The 24805-nt window shown below is 40.9% G+C and overlaps 1 protein-coding gene across 1 annotated transcript; it reads right to left on the bottom strand.

Annotated features, from left to right (window-relative positions):
• Nucleotides 1-2857: 2857 nt before the first annotated feature.
• Nucleotides 2858-24699, bottom strand: LOC135476329 (nucleolar complex protein 4 homolog). The gene is made up of 14 exons (XM_064756324.1): nt 24580-24699; nt 23360-23468; nt 22528-22631; nt 20718-20822; nt 19488-19628; nt 18224-18329; nt 15467-15552; nt 13247-13358; nt 11718-11778; nt 10340-10450; nt 9294-9457; nt 7915-7997; nt 4235-4348; nt 2858-3550 (listed from the first exon to the last, which is right to left on the bottom strand). The coding sequence occupies exons 1-14, from the start codon at nt 24697-24699 to the stop codon at nt 3437-3439; spliced, it is 1530 nt and encodes a 509-aa protein (XP_064612394.1). The 3' UTR covers nt 2858-3436.
• Nucleotides 24700-24805: the final 106 nt, after the last annotated feature.

Here is a 24805-nt window from a genome sequence, read left to right as displayed (position 1 = left end):
GCTATAGTATCGCACAGTATAGCTATAGTATCGTAGAGTATAAGTATAGTAGAGTAGAATATAACTATAGTATAGTATACTATATTTATTTATTTATTTATTCCATTGTTGTTTTACGCCGTACTGAAGAATATTTCACTAAGCATAGCATAGTATAGCATAGGAGAGCATGGTGGAGTACAGAACCGTACAGTATAGCTATAGTACAGTATAACAATAGTGCAGTTTATTTATTTATTTATTTAACTGTTGTATGTACAACTAAAGTAGAGTAGAATATAACTACAGTATAGTCACATTCCGTTTAAACATGTGGGCTTAGATGAACCATACAGCGCCAAAGGCGTCTATAGCCGTGTCAACAAGCTGCCCAGAGTTATTCCCCCTGAAATTCTTTTTCACAAATCGTATTGCTGATTCTGAGGTTCGAAATACGGCATGGGTTTATACTTCTTCGTATGATAAATACGCCAGTTTTAGTCGAAAAGTTTGTACAAAAAACCTCAACTGAGTTCTGCAAAAACACTTAGACTATCTTTAAACATATGAGTTTAGAGGAGCCACACAACGCCATCCATGATGCTTAAGTACTATTTTCTTCAATTTTACACAAAAAGGCACCAGATCAAGAGAATATGACCACAGAAACGTGTTAGGTAACATATACGTAAAAAAATAAACTTATAACTTGGAAGCGTACGATTATGTAACATTTGCTGGGCCACTGCGCAAGCTGGACAGCTGAAAATGACACAAATCCAATCTACTATCACTGACATCGATTTTTTTTTTGCCAGACGAATTTCTTTACACACCCTGTTTTCAACCAAGGAAATCACGTGGTCTCTAGCATCTGGTTTGTCTGATAGAATAGCTTGTCACGTCACACAATTACCTGTTGGTATCGGCAGTAACACCTTTTTATGTATGTGCAGAAGCGAATAGCGGAGGGCGATGACCTAGCGAGCATGATGGCAAGTGGGCTTACTAAAGCGTTATCAACGATGTCCCAATAATTATTACTTTCTTCAATTTTACATCAATCCTTTTAAACAGGTGGGCTTCGATTAGCCTTACAGCGCCACAGGCTGTTCCACGTCTATAGCCGTGTCAACAAGGGGCCCAGAGTTATTCCCCCTGAAATTCTCTGTACGAAATACTGCATGTGTTTATACTGCATGCTCGTATGATAAATGTCAGTTTTAGTCGACGGCCTTCATGTCTAGCGTTATGTTGTACAAAAAACATCACATGAATTCTGCAAAAAAACACCTATCTAGAAAGCAGAAAATGGCACAAATCCAACGAATACACGATCGCTGACATCGATTTGACAACAGGCATATTCCTGTGTAATATTTTTGAGGGACGAATTTCTTCATGTGGTCTCTAGCTTCTGGATTGTCTTATAGAATAGCTTATCATGTCACATAGTTATCTGTTGGTATCGGCAGTCATACCTTTTTATGTATGTGCAGAAGCGAATAGCGGCGGGTGATGACTTAGCAAGCATTATGAAGTGGGCATAGAGTAGCCCTGCATCGCCATCTACGATATCCAATAATTAGTTTTATTCAATTTTACATAACAAAAACACCAAATCCAGAGAGTATGACCACAGAAACGTGTTAGGCAACATGTAGGTGAAAAAAATAAGCTTATAACTTGGAAGCATACGGTTATGTAACACTGATTCTGGATTGTCTTACAGAATAGCTTATCACGTCACACAATTATCTGTTGGTATCGGCAGTCATACCTTTTCATTATATACTACTTACGAACAGTTGCCTAGGATGTTTTTGCACCTCAGTTTTATTTATTAAAGCGATAGAAAGTTAAATGAAATGAAGCAAGGTTCATCGTCCAGACAACTGAAAACTATGCGTAAAAATACTGTCATTTATTTTTTCAATTTTTTTTAAGAGTGCCGACAGGCCTTCAAATATTTGAATACTATGGTGGGCTTTATGTGCCATGCTGACGGTGTATAGGCACTCTGACGTCACATCATCTTTTATTCCTGATGTTCACCAAAACGAAGGAATTTTTGGGAACATTATTTCAGTAATCTTTTACTCATGGTTAGAAAGAGTTATTCCAACCTTTAATGTCGTGAATAGAGTTGGAAAGACTTCCTGTCCATAAAGTCCACCTTAGAATTAACATGTTTGAACATCTTTAACTCTTTTCACAAAAATCTAACAAAATAAATTAAAGTATATTTATGTATAGTTTTAAGTGGTCTATTTATTGATGAATGCTTCGGTGTTTAGAGGTCTTTTTCTTAAAACACCGATACAATTAGTGATGAAATTCTATCGTAATAAATTAAATTTGTGTGAGAAAGTGGTATAGATAGAGAGGAGTAATCCCAAGTATAGATGTCCTTATACGTGTTTCTCAACGTCTAGTTCTTCAGTGAGACGTTTGGTGGTTTGAAGAATCTACATTCAGTTGAAATCCGTATATAAATCGTGTACCATACTAGTTTATAAGCTGTCGTTAATCAAAACATGTACCATGATTACAACTGGCCATACATCCAACCTGGTGGTCACATTCAACGGTGTGAATATGCTGCTCCTATAGCCCCAAGCGGAATTAGATAGGAAGCAGTGGGCCAGAGATTCTGGACACGTTATCCATATTTACTCTCGGTGCTGTAGTCTTTAATACAAACCGCCTGATCAGGACCTGCTCCCTAACAGACAAGGAAGTTGTTGTGTGTGCTGAGATTTTCGTTCAAGTGACAGTGGTCTATTTCTGGATCAGGGATGTCTAATATATAACAACTTGCAATTTACATCACTGCATTTTTTTTTTTTTTTTTTTTTTGCTTGAGCCATGGTGCTTGGGGGCGTGCAAAATGCAACTATTCATGCGTTTAAATGAACAGCTGGAATAAAATCCTGACTGACGTAAATTGACAAGAGGCCGTATTTCACCAGTTATATGTGACCAGTTGCCATCTATACCACTGTGGTCGATGCTCAGATTTTCCTCTCTATGCTATACGTCTATCACACTGTCGTCGCTGCTCTGGTTTTCCCATCACACTGTCGTCGCTGCTCTGGTTTTACTCTCTATGCCATACGTCTATCATACTGTCGTCTCTGCTCTGGTTTTACTCTCTTTGCTGTAGGTCTGTCACACTGCCGTCGCTGCTCTGGTTTTCCTATCACACTGTCGTCGCTGCTCTGGGTTTCTTCTTTATGTTGTATGTCTGTCACACTGTCTTCGCTGCTCTGGGTTTCCTCTCTATCCCCTAAGTCTATCACACTCTCGTCGCTGTTCTGGTTTTCCTCTCTATTCTGTCCGTCTTCAGTTATAACGTAGACCACAATGCAGCTTCAGTAGAAATCCCTGAAAGTCAAGAGGAACCAACAATTTCTTATGACTTAAATCTGCACGGTTTTATTCACGAAATTCAACATCATAAATTCCACAGCAATGCCATCTTATCATCTTTGTACTGAAGCAAGCCTTTAGGAGGATTATAATTCATAGGGACGTCTTTTGCCATCTTTTTCGCTTGCCTCTGGAATAACTGAAAGAAAAAGAAAAAGTTACGGTTTAAGGATAAAGATTCACTGGTATTTATTTATTTATTTGATTGGTGTTTGACACCGTACTCAACAATATTTCACTTATACGACACAGACCATCATTATGGTGGGAGAAAACCGGGGAAAATCCACGACCATCAGCAGGTTGCTGGAAGACCTTCCTATGTACATGTACGTCCGGTGATGAAACCAGGTGGTGCATGTTTAACATTGTACTGAACACTATTTTACTCATACGACAGTGGTAAGTTTGATGCCGTTTACTCGTGAGTGCATGTACAGGCTTTACTTGGACTGACGTGAGGATGAAAATATTGTCTAAATAACAAGTAACCCTAAGGCAAAACTCAGCTTCATGACTAAACTACACTTTGCTGACGTTCAAAATTCATACATGTTTTCCAGATTGTTTTGTGGTTTAACATACAATAATGTCCAGTTATTACCTGTTGTAGATCTCAGAAAATCTAATGTTCTTCATTTACATATATTTTCTCATGTTATCTTTCACCTCGTCGTCTGCTTGCCACTGCCTCATTGTGAGCGAGTTGCCCGAATGTGTACAGTCTCAAACTGAGAAGATGCAAATTTTCAAACTGACTTCCAAATAAGGGAAAGAGTCAGGTTCAAAGGGTCAGAGCTCCGACTTATAGTATTCCGCTTACCTCCCTTGTTGACAGCTCAAGCAGGTCAGTCAGGGTTGTCTCTGTGGTGGGAAGATTGCTGTTGATTTTCTGTGCTAGCAAAGCAATGTCTGGAAAATAGTGAGACTGTAGAGTCTGGGAAGAAAGACAGAAACAAAATGACAGAGACATAATATCAAAATTAACAGCCCTGTATCACAGTTGATTGATTTATTTTAGCTTACTAAGGATATTATTCTCACTTAATGGCCATACAAATGCAACAGACAGCTTATTGCCACCAGGGTCCCAAGGACAGCTGAACACGGAGAACGCCTATATATTTAATAATACCTTGTCTTGGTGATTTAAAAGCAAGCATCACAACCACTCTGCCTGTCTTCTAGCCTATTTACCCTGTGATTTAAAGCATCTATTTTAATAGAGTTTTTTGCTCCACTCTTAAAAATTATGCGTCAAAGACAGCAGTCAGGTAGAAGGCTGGAGAAAAATAGGAATAGCTTAAAGGAAGTCAGGTAGAACCTGGGAGTAACCATGTACAGCCCCAAGAAAGGCAAGTTCAGATTGGAAGTAACCAGGTAAAACCTGGAAGTAACCATGTACAGCCTCAAGAAAGGCAAGTTCAGATTGGAAGTAACCAGGTAGAACCTGGAAGTAACCATGTACAGCCTCAAGAATGGCACGTTCAGATTGGAAGTAACCAGGTAGAACCTGGAAGTAACCATGTACAGCCTCAAGAATGGCAAGTTCAGATTGGAAGTAACCAGGTAGAACCTGGAAGTAACCATGTACAGCCCCAAGAAAGACAAGTTCAGACTGGAAGTAACCAGGTAGAACCTGGAAGTAACCATGTACAGCCTCAAGAATGGCAAGTTCAGATTGGAAGTAACCAGGTAAAACCTGGAAGTAACCATGTACAGCCTCAAGAATGGCAAGTTCAGATTGGAAGTAACCAGGTAGAACCTGGAAGTAACCATGTACAGCCCCAAGAAAGGCAAGTTCAGATTGGAAGTAACCAGGTAGAACCTGGAAGTAACCATGTACAGCCTCAAGAAAGGCAAGTTCAGATTGGAAGTACCCAGGTAGAACCTGGAAGTAACCATGTACAGCCTCAAGAAAGGCAAGTTCAGATTGGAAGTACCCAGGTAGAACCTCGGAGTTACCATGTACAGCCTCAAGAATGGCAAGTTCAGATTGGAAGTAACCAGGTAGAACCCGGAAGTAACCATGTACAGCCCCAAGAAAGGCAAGTTCAGATTGGAAGTAACCAGGTAGAACCTGGAAGTAACCATGTACAGCCTCAAGAAAGGCAGGTTCAGATTGGAAGTAACCAGGTAGAACCTGGAAGTAACCATGTACAGCCTCAAGAATGGCAAGTTCAGATTGGAAGTAACCAGGTAAAACCTGGAAGTAACCATGTACAGCCTCAAGAATGGCAAGTTCAGATTGGAAGTAACCAGGTAAAACCTGGAAGTAACCATGTATAGCCTCAAGAAAGGCAAGTTCAGATTGGAAGTAACCAGGTAGAACCTGGAAGTAACCATGTACAGCCTCAAGAAAGGCAAGTTCAGATTGGAAGTAACCAGGTAGAACCTGGAAGTAACCATGTACAGCCTCTAATACACCAATTAGAGCATGGAAAAAATCAACTAAAGCCTGGAGGGCACCAGGTGTAAACTGGAAGAAACCAGGCAGAAACTGGAGGAAACCAAGTACAGCCAAGGTATGGAGTAAATCAGGCAGAGCCTGGAGGAAAGCAGGTTGGAGGACATCAATTAGAGCGTGGGAAAATCAAGCACAACCTGGAGGACACCAGGTAGAGAATGAAGGAGCCTGCAGGAAACCCGGTAAAGTCTAATGCAAACCAAGCTGAGACTGGAGGACATCAGGTTGAGCCTGGAGAAAGCCAGAAAAAAAACCAGGAGAAAATCAAGTAAAGCCAATGCCCAGGGGAAACCAAGATGAGCCAATGTCTGGCAGAAACCAAGTAGCATCTGGAGGAAACCAGGTAGAGTCTAGAGAAAACCAGGTTGAGCCTGGAAGAAACAAGGTAAAGCCTGAAGGGCACCAAGCAGAGCCTGGAGGAAATCATTCAAAGCCTGAGGGACACCAGGTAGAGCATGAAGGAAACCACGTAGAGCTTGAAGGAAACCAGATAGACATTGGGGCTAACCAGGTAAAGGCTGGAGGGAACCAAGTAGAGCCTGAAGGACACAAGGTAGATTGGAGGAAACCAGGTAGAAATTGGACACCAATTAGAGCCTGGACGACACCAGGTAGAGAAAGGAGGACACCAGGCAGAGAATGGAGGACACCACGTTGAGAATGGAGGACACCAGGTAGAGAATGGAGGACACAACTAGAGCCTGGAAGACACCAGGTAGAGAACGGAATACATCAGGTAGAGAATGTAGGGCACAACTAGAGCCTGGAGGACACCAAGCAGAGTCTGCAGGACACCAGGTAGAGCCTATGGGACACCAGGTAGAAACTACCAAACCAAGAAGACGTACGTACATGAACATGAGTCAAATGCCTATGGTAAACCACTATGCCTGACAGCCCTACCAAACCAAAGAGATGCACACACATGAACATTAGTCAAATGCCTATGGTAAACCACTATGCAAGAGAGCCTTACCAAACCAAGGAGATGCACACACATGAACATTAGTCAAATGCCTATGGTAAACCACTATGCCCGAGAGCCCTACTAAACCAAGGAGATGCACACACACGAACATGAGTCAAATGCCTATTGTAAACCACTATGCCCGAGAGCCCTACCAAACCAAGGAGATGCACACACATGAACATTAGTCAAATGCCTATGGTAAACCACTATGTCTGAGAGCCCTACCAAACCAAGGAGATGCACGTCCATGAACATGAGTCAAATGCCTATGGTAAACCACTATGCCCGACAGCCCTACCAAACCAAGGAGATGCACACACATGAACATTAGTCAAATGCCCATGGTAAACCACTATGCCCGACAGCCCTACTAAACCAAGAAGATGTACACACATGAACATGAGTCAAATGCCTATGGTAAACCACTATGCCCAAGAGCCCTACCAAACCAAGGAGATGCACACACATGAACATTAGTCAAATGCCTATGGTAAACCACTATGTCTGAGAGCCATACCAAACCAAAGACATGCACACACATGAACATTAGTCAAATGCCTATGGTAAACCACTATGCCCGACAGCCCTACCAAACCAAGGAGATGCACACACATGAACATTAGTCAAATGCCTATGGTAAACCACTATGCCCGAGAGCCTTACCAAACCAAGGAGATGCGCACACATGAACATAAGTCAAATGCCCATGGAAAACCACTATGCCCAAGAGCCCTACCAAACCAAAGAGATGCACACACACGAACATGAGTCAAATGCCTATTGTAAACCACTATGCCCGACAGCCCTACCAAACCAAGGAGATGCACACACATGAACATGAGTCAAATGCCTATGATAAACCACTTTGCCCCAGAGCCCTCCCAAACAAACAAGATGCACATACATGAACATGAGTCAAATGCCTATTGTAAACCACTATGCCCGAGAATCAAAGAAAATGTACATATATGAACACAAGTCTGGAAAGCATATTAAAAATTCTGCCAATGTGAATCGTTTGCTGAAGTTACATGCTTTGGAGCAGTCATCTTAGCTTATATCTCACCTGTATTTCCCAAAGGGAACTCTCCATGGCCTTGCACTTGGCTGGGTCAGGCTCCGCAGCGTCAAACGGGTCAGCTGTCACATCTAAAAAGATGCTACATAGTTAAAGCTCCAGAAAAAACAACAATAGAATTTCACTATTGTGCTGTGGAAAAATAACATGTTGTTAATCTCTGGAAATAAATTCCCAAGAACTCCAGCTATATGTAGACGTCCATGTTGATGTATTGTTCATAGAGTCAATCACATATTCCAATTCATATCACAGGTTTTGCTTTCACATGCAAAGATAATCTTTGAGGTCTACTTAAGACAGAAAGATGAGGCTGCCGAAATTGAAATGCTGTCCTTTCACAGAAGACACACGATACTGTTAATGCCTTTTTATTAGTTAGCATAAACTTTCGCAGATTTGGTAAGAAGACACATTCGCGGGAAACAACTAAAACAACTCAAGCATTCAAGTAACAATGTTGTCATTGAAACTTGTTATTACCTGTAAAATGTGACAAAAAATGTATACAAAACAGTAAGTTGATCAGACAAAGGAAGTTAATCCTCCTAAGCTTTTAATCTTTTGAAGACTGTTAATGTTTATAAGAAGAAGCCCTTACCTGTTGTGTTAATAGGAAATATTCATGTCACTCACTCCGGGAGACGACGAAGGATTAAATATGATATAAATAAATCCCACTGTTTAATTCTCATGCATCAGCAGTAAGAGTGTTTTGAGTGAACTGTGACAGATTTGAGTAAATTTCTCAGAAATCATCATTATGAAAAGGAAGTTTGAAGAGCGGAAACCCGCAAGTGATGTATCAAGCGCATCGGAAAGGTGATCTGACCGGAAAGCAAGTACAGTTGATAAAAAAACAGCCTCTCTCATCGTTTGTATATCGTACAGGTAAACACGCCCAGTATAAATTATCGATCTGTATGTCTCTAACGGCGGCAATAAATCAACTATAACAACAATGTTGCAATGTGGCAATACTTAGACGGAGCTAAGCCTCTTAAAAGAAAGCAAGATTAACTGACGATCAATTAAGCTGGATTTGTGAGAGCCGGAATACATTCTAATTAGGTATTTCTAATTAACGTGTTTGAGAAAGAATAAGAACTGTATTGCAGGTACAAATTTACAACTGTGACGCATGCTACATTGATAAATTACTTACATGGGTTTTATATTCGATGGCACTTATTTTCGCGGAAATGTGTTTGCCGCGAAATCCGCAAAAGTTAGTACCACGCGAATAAAAAGGCATTTACAGTAACTGCCCGAGATGTGAGAAGGCAGAACTCCAGCACAACACTTCTAGAACACTTCTAATAATCCCGGCTTGTACTCATCGAACACCCCCCACCCCGCAGGCTTACCTGATGGTCCACCGGGCCGATGAAGCATTGGTCTACAGCTGGGATGTCTGGTCAAAAGGTTGTACACAAAAGGAATTGACAGTTTCAAGCCGTGTGGCGGAGCAGTGAGTGAAATTCGGGACAACTTCTTGGCGAAGGCTGCCACAAGGTATGCGGGTAAATGGCTGAAAGAGTTTCAGAAATAATTACCCAGTAGTCATGGATAATTTTGGTGACAACAAAAATTAGCCCTCCGACATTCACATCAGTGTAAAGCATTAGTGTACGTGTCTTCATCTGTAATAGTACATGTAATAAACAGTGTGTATGTAGGTTAACATATTTTCAGTCATATGACGATGAGGAGTCATTAGGTCTTTGTACATATATAGTGTCTTCTTGTGGCAGGGCGAGTCCATGCTGCCATACTCACACTCAGTATACTGTCAGTCAAAGTATACTGACACTGGGGGACCAGTGCTGCTTCCTTGCTCTAAAATCTAAGGGCTGAGCACCAAAGGAAGCAGGTAATAGTACCAGTTTTAAGAGTCCGAAGAGTGATATGACCCAACCCAGGTTTGATCCGACAGCTCCCAACTTTGAGGCTGAGGCTCTAACCATAAGGTCACAGTGGTTAGAAAATCTTATAAGAGCATCTAGTTCTTGTTGGAGACGGTGTACTTCTTTCCATTCTTGATCATGGGGTGCAACTAAGAAAACATGCATCTGTCACAACTATTTTCTCCTTATTCAAAGGCTAACAGATACTGTAAGACCACACTTGAATCCACAACTCAGCCTACAAGTATCTGAACATTTGGGTTATTGAAAAGTATTTATTTATTTGTATTATTTATTGGTGTTTCAAGAATATTTCACTTCTATGACGGCCTTCAGCATTATGGTGGGGGGAAAAAATCAAGCTCTCTCTGAAGAAACCCTGACCATCCGCAGTTTGCTGGTAGACCTATTGAAGGAGTCTACATGTACACAAAATACGACAATTTCATTAACAAGTCTAACTCAAACTCCAGAAATATGTCCAACTGTAAAGGACGTCTTCTCACCTGGAGGTTAGAAAGAGATCAGCCAAATGGAAAAATCTAGCCTTGTACTTCACATGGAAAATCCCGGGTTCAAAGAGAGCGTACAGTTTTTTGAAGAAATCTGGGTAATCTCTGGGTAAAAGAAAATTATACAGATCTATTAATAAAAACTGAACCAATGTAAAAATGCATAATACCATGCAATGCACTAAATACATCTTGGCCATAAGCACCATTGCTAGAAACAGAGTGTTTACATGGCTAATGGAAGCACAGCATTTGCAAAAACAGGTTACGGACAGACTAATACAGAGGTTACATCACCTATTTTGGGCAGCCATACTGGAGTACATGTACTTCATCTATGCCAACCCATGTAAACAGGACTCCAATATGGCAGACTAATTATTGCTAGAATAATATCACATACATCCCCTCTTGCAGAGAATTTTAAATTTTGCACCCTAAGTTTACCTCACTACTACAACATCTACACAGAACATTGCAAAAAACATCCAAAGTTTAAACTTTTTCATATACAAAGCAACCATTCTCAGTATTTACTGCACCATAATAATTTGGTACTGGAAACCTGGGAATCAGCTAATGGCCATCTTTTCCCTTTGGACAAAATTGGACCAGGTGTTGCCCCCCCCTCCCCAACCCCTACATGTATAGTTGTAGTGTTCGTCTGTCTGTTCACCATATCTTGTGAACAATTTTCACCAGGTTTACCAAGTTCAAGGACTAAACATGTTCTCCATGACCTTGGGAATTTTTTTTCAAGGTCGCTTCTGCTTTATAGTGAAAGGCCTGAAAACAGGGTGAACTCTTTGACTCGAGTGATTTTCATGAAACTGACATCATATGTGCACCTGCATGTAGTTACATACACTGTAGAAGAAACATATTGATTTTTAACTGACCTTGACCTAATTGATTTATTTATTTATTTTCTTCATGTTTTACGCTGTACTCATTATTATTTCACTTATACGATGGCGGCCAGCATTACTGGGGGGAGGAAACCTGGCACAGCCCGGGGGAAACCCACAAGCTCACTGCGACCGCGTTGGTGAGAGGCTTCTGGGTCATTACGCTGTGCTAACCAACTGAGCCACAGAGGACACCCTTGACCTAATTGCAAAGGTGGTTTAGCCTCTGCCTCTATTATTATTGTAAACACAACATCCCTTGGAACCAGTACTTCTGGGTGAAGGGTATTGAAACAGTGCAAAGAACTTCTCTAAATGGTACATAATACTCGGGTGAAGAATAAAGTGGTGAAAGAAAAAAAAAAAACGGTGGAATATGAAACGTACATTTAGAAAAAAACAGCTTAGAAAAACAGGCTGAGAGTGTGTGTGTGACTTCAGAGTTATGATTGAGAGATACTTACAGATTATACTGATGTACCAGGATGAATAAGCTGTTCAAGGCCAGAAGACTGATGGCACCACCTGTAATGGGAGATAACCAGTGCAGTTTCACTGTCATCACACCTTGTTCTCAATAAGAAATCAGCTGATACTGAACTTTGATACGCATGTGCTTACAGGAGTGAGCATGTACATGTAGGTACAGCATAACCTTCTCATGGAGTCCTTACCTATGTTATATGAGTTAGGAGTGTGTTAGGAAGTCACTGAGCAGCAGTGGGCTGGTTAGGTTGGACATGACCTTCTCATGGAGGTCTTACCTATGTTACATGAGTGTGTTTGGAGGTCACTGAGCAGCAGTGGGCTGGTTACGTTGGGCATGACTTCATGGAGTCCTTACCTGTGTTAGAAAGTCACTGAGCAGCTGTGAGCTGGTTAGGTTGGGCATGACCTTCTCATGGAGTCCTTACCTATGTTATATGAGTGTGTTAGGAAGTCACTCAGCAGCAGTAGGCTGGTTAGGTTGGGCATGACCTTCTCATGGAGTCCTTACCTATGTTACATGGCTGCGTTAGGTAGTCACTGAGCAGCAGTGGGCTGGTTAGGTTGGGCATGACATTCTCATGGAGTCCTTACCTATGTTACATGAGTGTGTAAGGAAGTCACTGAGCAGCAGTGGGCTGGTTAGGTTGGACATGACCTTCTAATGGAGGCCTTACCTATGTTATATGAGTGTGTTAGGAAGTCACTCAGCAGCAGTAGGCTGGTTAGGTTGGGCATGACCTTCTCATGGAGTCCTTACCTATGTTACATGAGTGTGTAAGGAGGTCACTGAGCAGCAGTGGGCTGGTTAGGTTGGACATGACCTTCTAATGGAGGCCTTACCTATGTTATATGAGTGTGTTAGGAAGTCACTCAGCAGCAGTAGGCTGGTTAGGTTGGGCATGACCTTCTCATGGAGTCCTTACCTATGTTACATGAGTGTGTTAGGAAGTCAATGAGCAGCAGTGGGCTGGTTAGGTTGGGCATGACCTTCTCATGGAGTCCTTACCTATGTTACATGGCTGCGTTAGGTAGTCACTGAGCAGCAGTGGGCTGGTTAGGTTGGGCATGACCTTCTCATGGAGTCCTTACCTATGTTACATGGCTGCGTTAGGTAGTCACTGAGCAGCAGTGGGCTGGTTAGGTTGGACATGACATTCTCATGGAGTCCTTACCTATGTTACATGAGTGTGTAAGGAAGTCACTGAGCAGCAGTGGGCTGGTTAGGTTGGACATGACCTTCTAATGGAGGCCTTACCTATGTTATATGAGTGTGTTAGGAAGTCACTGAGCAGCAGTGGGCTGGTTAGGTTGGGCATGACCTTCTCATGGAGTCCTTACCTATGTTACATGAGTGTGTAAGGAAGTCACTGAGCAGCAGTGGGCTGGTTAGGTTGGACATGACCTTCTAATGGAGGCCAAACCTATGTTATATGAGTGTGTTAGGAAGTCACTGAGCAGCAGTAGGCTGGTTAGGTTGGGCATGACCTTCTCATGGAGTCCTTACCTATGTTATATGACTGCGTTAGGAAGTCACTGAGCAGCAGTGGGCTGGTTAGGTTGGGCATCACCTTCTCATGGAGTCCTACCAGAACCTTCTTGTACAGGGAGGTGCTCAACTGCAGAAAATGTAAAAATCAAGGAAATAAAGACAGAAAATTACATTACCCAGTGAACAAACGTAGTGTGTTACTAGAATCTGGATGTCTGAAATACTGCTCATCTAAGCAATAACATTTAGAAGAATAAATAATTAAACTTAAGCAAGAACAAGTTAGATGATAGGGAAGATGAAAGCAAAGTGTCATGGAAATAGGGTCAGTACAGCTGCATGGACAAAAGCTGAATCATTGGAAAAGCACTATTAGGCAAAGTCCTAAATGGGGGATAATAACGAAAATAACTACTCTACTGGGTGCAGTGGTTTCCAAGGGGATGCATGGACTAAATCAGGTCTACAGACAGACAAACAGACACAGTGATTCCAGACACCACCCACCCTTAATTTCTCTGAGAGGTGTATAAATATGTGTACATCTCTGTTCAAAGTTAAACGTTTTCATTATTATTGTTTCGGTTATAAGTGGATGACATTTCAACAGTTTCAATTTCGACTTATTAACAGCACCAGCTGCTTCACTATAATGATATGCCTAAGTGCTGACCTCCACTCAGTCACAGTACATGTGTACCAACACCTTAATAACCATTACTTGGGTGTCTTCCTGATATGTTGACCACCAAACATAGAATCTATGCGTTGAAACCAATATGGATGCTCCAGGCCAATTCCCAAAACCATATTTAAAAGAAACCACTGAAGAACTATTAAGAAAGTATATAAGGTATGAAATTAGGGTGGAATCAAAGAGAAGCAGTCAACAGAACAACCATACACAAGTACCAAGGTTGCTGACATCAAAAATAACAGGTATTATCTGATTTGGTATTCATTTATTTATTTGATCGACGTTTTATGCATATACTCCACAATATTTCTTCTATACAGCACCAGCCAGCATTATGGTGGGAGGAAACCGCCCTGAGAGTAGACCTATGACCATCTGTAGGTTGCTGACAGACCAATTTGGTACTGAACCTAGGGCCTCTTGCTTTGATGCGTTTTTACTGAGCCATCACAGAACAGCCGAGAAGTTAAAAGCTGACACAGTATAAAATACAGTGAAATACTTTTCATACTTATAACTGCATGCCTATTAACCTGTCTATGGATGACTAATCTGCCCTGGCAATCAGCATTGTAGGTTTTACATCGCCATGGTAGTTACATGTATGTGAATGTGGCGCTACATGCGCTTTGTGAAACAAGGCTATGAACCTTGTCCTTGTGTTTTGTGGAGAACCCAAGAAAGTGTTTTACAGAGAAACCAAGAAAGTGTTCTGCGGAGAACCCAAGAAAGTGTTTTGCAGAGAAACCAAGAAAGTGTTCTGCAGAGAACCCAAGAAAGTGTTTTGCAGAGAAACCAAGAAAGTGTTCCGCGGAGAACCCAAGAAAGTGTTCTGCAGAGAACCAAAGAAGTGTTCTGTGAAGAACGCAAGAAAGGGTTCTGCTGAGAACCCAAGAAAGCATTTTGCAGAGAAACCAAGAAAGTGTTCTGCGGAGAATCCAAGAAAGTGCTCTGCAGAGAACCAAAGAAAGTGCTCTGTGAAGAACGCAAGAAAGGGTTTTGCGGAGAACCCAAGAAAGGGTTCTGTGGAGAACCCAAGAAAAGTTTTTGTGGAAAACCCAAGAAACTGTAATGTCACTGATTGTAACATTGTAAGCAAATTAGGCAGCAATAACAAACGAGTACAGGTGCTACGCTAGTTTAATTCAATTGAAGCCATGCTCAAAGCTATTTCCTCTCTACAACAAGATGGTGATAAGAACCAACAGAGCCTGAATAAAACTACCCCCCATGGCAAGGTACCCAACATTCCTCCTATCCTAAAGCCGTAGCCAAAAACGCGAGAGCTTAACTTATGCTTGCAACTTCATCGATCAAAGTCTGATATACTGTGGAGAATCTAGGCTTCAGTTACATGAGCCAGCAAAGAACCCTATAACCCTTATTTGATTGGTGTTTTAACTCAAGGATACTTCACTTACACGATCTGTCCAACGATGGTGGCCAACATCACGGTGGGAGGAAACCGGGAAGAAACCGGGAAGAAACCCATAACCATCTGCAGATTGCTGACAGTTGGACAAAACAATCATACTCACAGAATTCCTGAGAAATTCTAGCCAGATTCCTGTGAAAAGTTTTCTGTGCTCTTTCAAGGAGTTCAGTTTGATCTGGGCTTCTGGGTCTGCACAAAGAAATTCATGCTTCTATCAGATTTCTGGCGTCATTTATTTATTTATTTATGCGTACAAGTACATGTACTCTAATTCCTCAACCTTTTCACATATGAAAGAGCAACTTAAAGTGCAATTTATGCACATTTATAACATGATTTTGGAGACAAAACTACATGTACATTGGTTGGATTGGCCAATTTCAGGGCTTCACACAAAGTATAATTTTGAATAAACCCCTTGTAAAGATGCGAAAAGGTTTTAGAATTACAGTATAGTGTTTTGATAAGTAGCTGTGTTTCTCACTTTTCACATGTGACGTGTATAATAGAGGTCAGTTTTATTTAAAACGAAACTGGAGAGCCTGGGGTCTTCAGTGTACTCAACCCAAGAAAAGAGCCACAACCTTACTTGATCTGATCGGTGGATTGGTGGATTGGCGCCCACAACAGATAAAATTTTTCAAGTTATATACCAGATGACCTTGAAATTGTGATGTAGGTGTGTTAATGTAAATCTTCAACCTTTTCAATCAACAAAACACTTTTTTGGAGTGAAATTTATTCATATAAATATAATGAAAATGAGGCTAAAAACCTGTGTCATTAAAGATGCAAGCTTCATAAAAATGTGCAAATTACTTCTTTACAATCCATAGTTCTGTCAAAATGTTTCAAAATATTGGTTTCAGAGGTGGTTGAAAAGGTTGAAAAATTAGGGTCCATAAAAATTGGGTAGTTGTCCATAAAAATTAGGTAGTTGTCCATAAAAATACAATACAGGTGTAGGGTTTGACAATTCCATACACAAAAATAACACATCTACTGTAAAATATGCATGCATTTCCTTCATTCCATCAATACTAGATACATATGAATTCCCTTTCATCTGAAGTATGCACAATGATTTTAGAGGGGGTTTAAACACGTGAGCTCTGATCACTCGTCTGCACCGGAGTTTCAGAGGCAGACCTATTAAAGCCTAGCCTTATGTTTGTCGCACAGAGCTGGAAGATGGCAATGGTCAAAGCATACTCCTTACAGCAAAGGTGCTGCTCTCTACCCTCACTATTTAATCAGCATTCATCAACAAAGTTGTTTCAGGTGATGGTCAGAATCATTATGTGCACACCTCAGACACAGAGAGGACACATGTATAAAGTATAATTACAAACAAAGACTCTCTTTTCTAAAAATATCACTTTCTGTCTGATCACCATGATCCCCCTGACCTTGGCACTTTTCAAGATTTCTGTACAAAATTTGCTAGTGGTGGCAGTGAAGTAGTGATGCTGGAAAACGGTGCATGCGCTGTGAGGAGTATGTGGTCAAAGTTGTCTAGTGGTGGCAGTGATGTAAAGCGACGCTGGAAACGGTGCATGCACTGTGAGGAGTATGCGGTCAAAGTTGTCTAGTGGTGGCAGTGATGTAGAACGCTGGAAAACGGTGCATGCGCTGTGAGGAGTATGTGGTCAAAGTTGTCTAGTGGTGGCAAGTGATGTAAAAGTGACGCGGAAACGGTGCATGGCACTGTGAGGAGTATGTGGTCAAAGTAGTGGTGGCAGTGATGTAAAGCGACGCTGGAAAACGGTGCATGCGCTGTGAGGAGTATGTAGTCAAAGTAGTGGTGGCAGTGATGTAAAGCGACGCCGGAAAAACGGTGCATGCACTGTGAGGAGTATGTGGTCAAAGTTGTCTAGTGGTGGCAGTGATGTAAAGCGACCGCTGGAATACGGTGCATGCGCTGTGAGGAGTACGTGGTCAAAGTTTAGTGGTGGCAGTGATGTAAAGCGACGCTGGAAAACGGTGCATGCGCTGTGAGGAGTATGCGGTCCAAAGTTGTCTAGTGGTGGCAGTGATGTAAAGCGACGCCGGAAAAGGTGCATGCGCTGTGACAAGTATGTGGTCAAAGTTGTCTAGTGGTGGCAGTGATGTAAAGCGACGCCGGAAAACGGTGCATGCGCTGTGAGGAGTATGTGGTCAAAGTTGTCGTGGTGGCAGTGATGTAAAGCGACGCTGGAAAACGGTGCATCCGCTGTGAGGAGTATATGGTCAAAGTTGTCTAGTGGTGGCAGTGATGTAAAGCGACGCTGGAAAACGGTGCATGCGCTGTGAGGAGTATGTGGTCAAAGTTGTCTAGTGGTGGCAGTGATGTAAAGCGACGCTGGAAAACGGTGCATGCGCTGTGAGGAGTATATGGTCAAAGTTGTCTAGTGGTGGCAGTGATGTAAAGCGACGCTGGAAAACGGTGCATGCGCTGTGAGGAGTATGTGGTCAAAGTTGTCTAGTGGTGGCAGTGATGTAAAGCGACGCTGGAAAACGGTGCATGCGCTGTGAGGAGTATATGGTCAAAGTTGTCTAGTGGTGGCAGTGATGTAAAGCGACGCTGGAAAACGGTGCATGCGCTGTGAGGAGTATAGGGTCAAAGTTGTCTAGTGGTGGGCAGTGATGTAAAGCGACGCTGGAAAACGGTGCATGCGCTGTGAGGAGTATATGGTCAAAGTTGTCTAGTGGTGGCAGTGATGTAAAAGTGAGCATCAGGAGCAGTACATGTACTGTGTAAGGTCTTAAATATAAACTTGACAAAGTGAAAATAAACCTGACAAAGTGAAAATAAACCTGACCAGGTGAAAATAAACCTGACCAGGTGAAAATGTGTGAGTTGTGGTTTGACACAACCTACCTGGTAGAGAGCAGTACAAATTGGATAACGGGTCCTCCAACTTGTCCCAAGCCCACAGTTGTCCATAATCGCAAACACGTTGGACAAGTAGGTTCTCCTGGCCCTTCTGTAAAATAACAATTGCTTTATTCGTGAACACTTTGGACAGCTTGTTGTTTTCAAGGATGACTAAACAATACCTTTGATAAAATCATTGGTGTTTATTGCCGAACTCAACAATTTCCAGCTGTGAAGAGCATCTCTTCGCAAGGATGGCAATGTTGTTGTTTTTTCATGTTGTCGCAGTTGTTATTCTATTTAACAATGACGAAATTGTTGCATCATCCACATAAATGCAAAACGTTTCACGAACTTTCACGAGGCATACAGAGGTGATGCCTCCACATCTTCATTATCATCAATCAACTCACATATGACTAAAAGTGTACAGCAATACAATATACTACTCTTCTTGTTCTTCATGGTGGAGTATTTTCCAATTCACTGATAAAAAATATGAGTCAGGTACCTGAGAGGAGAAGATCACCATGTAAAGCCAGGAACCTGACAAATCTCCGCAGGTGAACCTAAGTGTAAAGAGCCACCGACCTCATTGGTCCGGGGCCGCTGGCTTAGGGGTGAGTGAGTGAGTGAGTGAGTGCTTGGGGTTTAACGTCGTACTTAACAATTTTTGTTATATGAGGACGAAGGGATCCTTAGAGTGCAGGTAATGTGCCTCCTTGTTGTAGGACGAATTTCCACCGCTCTTTTATCTAGTGCTGCTTCACTGAGATGCCTTACCGAAGGCAAGTAAGCAACCCCGCCCGATATTGAAACAGGTCAACCAGCTGTTGCACTTTCCCCTTCATGCTGAACGCCAAGCGAGGAAGTTCCAGCTTCCTCTTTTAAGGGGCTTAGAGAGAATCTGAGCAACAGAATGCTGGATGATGTGATTCAAATTTGAAATTATGGAAAATGACTTAAAATTTCAGATTTTCACACAGAGAAGCATTTTTAGAGGTAAATAAATGTCATTTGCAAAAACAAATTTACATTTTTTCAAGTCATATATGATTCTACCTTCAAAACAAATGTCAAAAGAGATAAATCAGGTAAAATGGTCAACCTTTTAATTTTAGGTCATTATTACCATATTGAGCTGACGATTTTTCGGGAAACTGATTACATTTGTTGACACAATGGCCATGTTCAATGAGTCGCCATCTCAATTTGGAATGGAACTGTCAGCTCTCTCTATTCTGACTATTCAACTTGACATTTTCACCTTTTTTTGTCGCTCCTGAATTTCAGGCAAAAGCATCTTAAAGATGAAATATCGAACATCATCAAACTGCAGATATTCTGAGAACCTGGTGATGAGGTGTCCCATGTCATGACCATCATCTGTAAGCCTACAATAGATCTCCTGTTGACACAAACCAAAACAAGGTTGACTTACTTCACTTTGTATTGGTCAATGGACATGTGAGAAATACTAAGCATTATTTCACAAAGTATTAAGTCATTTTTATCATTTATGTGTAGCTGAAATCAACAAGTTAAAACCATGTCTTGATTTTTAATTCGTGTAATTCCTGTTTATAAATCTTTCCAACAATCCTTCATTTTGCATTAGCCTTAAATTCCAAATAACCGAATTGAAATCATTTCTAAACTGCTCATGAAAGATTCTTTATAAAGATCTAAAAAACATGAACTTGTTGACTTCCAGATTGGATAAGTACAGACTTCTGTTTTTTTTTTTAATCTTTTATTCTTGCAAAACATACATAATATACAGGGCTGCGCCAAATAGCCTGGGGGATGTCATTCTCCCATTTAAAAATAGTGTTTTTTCAGAGTAAGCTGTGGACAGGTGGGCCCTCAGAAAATGGCTAATGACAAGCTTCAATGTTAATGCAGCATAAGCTAGTTGAAGACCTAGCTTTAAGACAGATTTTCATTTCGTAAACTAATTGCAAAAGCCCAGGGTAAACGTCGTGCGGTTTTTAAAATCTGGGCCTACTTAAATAGAAAAGACGGCTTCAGCAGACCCTTAAGCCGATCATTTAAGATCTCTCAACATTTCTGCGACCCACAAAGGCTGATCACATTTTATACGTTCTCTTGGCTAAAGAATATTTGTTAGAGCCATCACATAATCAATATACTGCATGCTATAACAGGCAAGGTTCCACTTCTCGCTTTATTAGTTATAGTCACAGACAATGTTGTGTAACTCAAAGTAGGGCTATTCAACAACTAACATCACAAAAACCATTGTGTGCAATCAATTGAATCCTAAACTAGAGTTACCTTCCGTGAATGTTTGGGAAATAGGTGCTGATTGGCTTACCTTCAGCCAATGTTTAGGAAATAGAACTTAATTGTTTACTTTCAACAAATGTTTGGCAAACAGAAGCTGACTGATTTACCTTCATAATTGTTTGGGAAATGGACGATGATTGGTGGACATCTTTACAAATGTTTGGGAGATGAAAGCTGATTGGTTTACCTTCAACAAATGTTTGGGAAATGGAAGTTGATTGGTGGTCAGCTTCTGTATAGGGTATTCCCCTTCTGCCTTCACAAGTTTCATCAGGGTGCAGAGCGCCAGCTCCTGTGGACACAAACCAAGCACAAAAACTGTCCTCAGCGGCAGTACTTCATTTGTTTTCAATATATTGATGTTATGAGTCACATAAGCAAGCATTTTCTACAATATTGGTCAGCTTTATTAGTTCAGGTCATTGGAGTACCTAGGGTAGAAAGCTCTTGGCAAATCACTGACAAACTTCCTCACGTATGATGTACAACTGTGTATCATATTGGGAGAACATTGGACGGTCTTCAATGTACATTAACACATGTACATGTAAGACATCACAAATGGACCCATAGACACATTCAGTAGGGGAGTTTTCAAGTTTTGTTTGAAAATCTTTTGTTGTTCAAGGTAAAAAGTCGTCCTGTATTACGTGAATTGTGAAAATGTTAGGCAACCTTTGTGGCCATTAAATTACCAATCACTGGTCTCAATGTGTATTAGAGGCACAAACGACAACTCCTCACGTTCACAAAACATTCAGCTCCTCAGTTTTCTCCACCCTTTATCTACTCTAAATAACTTTGGGGAATTTTTTTCAGATGCCCATGTTCTAGTAAATGTGATCCTGCAAAAGTTGCCTAACATTTTTGACAAAGTCACATGACACAGTAGGACTTCTTTTAACTTTAGCGATAGAAGAGTTCGAACACAAAACTTCCTTATTGTATACTGTAACTAAGGCTCAACAAACTGTCAGAGCTTGGGAAATCCAGAAATTTATACCCCTGTAACCACTATGCTTAACATAGCCTGTTGGCTGTTCACATGAATGTCATATCTTTCCTTAAAGAGGTTGTTCTGAGGACATCTGCTTTGTTCTGACTCATAACCAATATGCTATATATGCCTCTTTGACAAATGTTGGTAGAAATGTACAAGTCACAGAACTCGTGAATTTTACATTCCATTCACAGCGGACATTTTCAGGGAAAAACAAATGGGAGTAAACAATATGACCTGAGTTACTCACAAAGAGGCCTGGAAATAGGCAGCAGCGGTGGAAACAGACCTAAACAGCTAAGGACATATTTTTCTGATGCGCTTGGTATCTCAATAAATCAATCTTTTATTTTGAGTTCTTATGAGACCATGGGATTCACCATATTAAAGCATCCAGGAACATGATGTCGCGTCACTTATACCCATATGGTTAAAAGGTAAACCAGGCTTCTCAGGTTATAGAGTTAACTCGTGCATGACTGAACAAAACTGATAAACTGAAAATTGAAAACTTATATGGCAGAACTTTCAATTTTCTCATTGTGTGCAATTTTCCATACTTTGAACTGTGATATCTCAGTCACGCAACATCACAAAGACAAAAAATTGGCTTTCTAAACTTCATGTGGGATACTTCATTACTGCATACATGTATATACATTTACGCTGGTGCTGTCTTTTGATTTAATGACAGTTACCTTCAAATACTATTGACCATATTCCAGCAAAACTGTCTTCACATCGGAAAAAAATGTATGTACATGTATGTATTATCGAAATTTCTTTTCCAGGCCACTTACATTACGTGTCTACCCATCAAGTAACAACTGTTGAACATGGTAAACCTCTTTAAACCACGGTTTTAGTTATGTTCTGTAAGGAATCCTTTGTTTATAACAAACAAACAACATAGAGCCTTTCAGATCCAAATTGTCCCCTATCAGAAGATTTGATCCACCACAACCAAATACCTGGGTTTGCTCTTGATTGCATTTACCTGTACTGATGAGCTGGTGTTGTGTAGTAACCCCAAAAGCTGCTGGACACACTCATCATATCTACACCGCAGCCAAGATCTGTACTTGTCAGCTGCACTGTCACCTGTAGGCACAATATGCTATCTGTCTTATATATTTATTTGATTGGTGTTCTACCTGTCTTATTAAAAACACACATGTACAGGTAGGCAGAGGAATACAGATATTAATAATCATACCATTTTATTTCAGACATATGGGGTTCATTTGTACAGAAGAAGAAAATATGTACAGTACATTAAAGCTGCATTTGATGTATCACGGAGCCAAAACCTAAATTTGAAAGACATCTTTCACCTGAGGCAAATGTTTAGAATGATTTCAGGTTGACTAATGATTAATGCATGATACCACCCAACATAATGAAGGAGAAAGTTTTGCTCTTGCTAAAAATACAGAAATCTGTCAATTTTGCTGCCATGTGCTTTAAACAAGAAAAGAGATAAAAGCAAGGTCGGATTCAAACATCTGATATCTGCTACCAAAGGAATTTACATGTATTTCCTGTGTGTACTCCATAAATACATGTGAGCTTCCTAGTAAGATTGATTTATTTATTTATTTGATTGATGCTTTACGCCGTACTCAAGAGTATTTCACTTATATGACGGCGACCAGCATTTTATGATGGGAGAAAGCTGGCCAGAGCCCAGGGGAAACCCACAACCATCGGCAGATTGCTGGCAGACTTTCCAACATATGGCCAGAGAGGAAGTCAGTATGATAGTAACATTGATAAATGTAACAAAAGGACAGAAAAACTTGAAAAGATAAGCTGTTTGCCATGGTTACCTTCCTGGTCCGGATGTTCAGAGTACAGTTCTCCATTTTTCACCAGGTGCTGCAAAATTTTATGAAGTGCACGTACACCAGCCAACTGAACTTCAACAGTCGTGCTTTGCTGAACATAAGAAATAAAAACACTTTTTGGTGCTAAGGAAGGCTTAATGTATGTGTAAAAAAACAACACATGTAAATATTCCTCAAAATTTCAGTGTTTATCGAACATACTTGTGGACGTTTTTCTCCATATATACTTAACATATGCAACCATATTACTTACACAACACCCTATTCTACCTGTCCACTGATTCTAATGCATAATCAAGCACATTCAAATTACCATGCCAATCACTGTGGCAGTGTAATTCTTGCATTTAATTTTCTGACAAGCTAATGGTAAATGATGATTTGAAATCACCCTAGAAGAGCAGAAAAGATCACTAAGCCATGTATTCCTCTGTGACGGAGATCTGACGATGTACTAATGTACCAAGCAGTACCGAGCCACTTTCAAACCTGGCAGAATTTAGCAAAGTACCCTGTTCTCGCGGTCACATGACTTGATGATTCTCATGAGATACGTCATCAGCTGTCAGGCTATAAATAAGTAGTGGCTTATGTAGTAGCTCACACATATTCAGGTAACCCAGACTATAAATGCACACTCAAGTGGGAACGCTTTTGTAGATATCTCAGACAATTTTGAAGAACACAGCAAACATGATAACATGTAGATACTAGCCAAAGCAACTCCATAAAACTGTCAGCAGTACAACTTTACTAGCTCAGTCATTTTCGAATATCTTCGTCCCCTGGTGAGTTCCGTGTGCAAAATTACCCAATTTTTCAACCTTTAAAGATGAGCAACTTTAATTGCAATTTATGCACATTTTTATTTCATTGGCCTGCTCATGCTGGCTTCCTCTCCGGCCATAATTGGGAAGATCTACCAGCAACCTACGGATGGTCGTGGGTTTCCCCCGGGCTGTGCCCGGTTTCCACCCACCATAATGCTGGCCGCCGCCGTATAAGTGAAATATTCTTCTAAATAAACACCTTACATACGTGAAGAGGTTGAAGAATTACAGAAGGCTTCCCCTGGGTGGGAAGACCTGCAAGCATGAAGAGACGTGCACAACAACAACAACATCAAGGTAACACGAAAGTAGAAACATATTATTGATTCCTGTACACGAAAGCAACAGATCCATTTGAAAAATAGTCCATACTTCAATGGTTACCACTATGTTCAGCAGATTATTCGATTTCTTTCGGTCATTCAAAAACTCCTGAGTCCAGAGTTTGATTTCTTTAACAGAAGACTTTGACGCACATGTTTTACCGGCCATGCTGTGATAAACACTACCAGAGTTATCTCCCCCTCTTCAGCCTAGACTAAGGTTTCCAGAACTCCGTTTCTTCAACAATGCCATCAACATTTTTATCGCCCATATT

This window comes from Liolophura sinensis, chromosome 10 (genome assembly GCF_032854445.1).
Source record: "Liolophura sinensis isolate JHLJ2023 chromosome 10, CUHK_Ljap_v2, whole genome shotgun sequence".
Taxonomy (NCBI): domain Eukaryota; kingdom Metazoa; phylum Mollusca; class Polyplacophora; order Chitonida; family Chitonidae; genus Liolophura; species Liolophura sinensis.
This window is presented reverse-complemented; position numbering and strand designations above follow the sequence as displayed.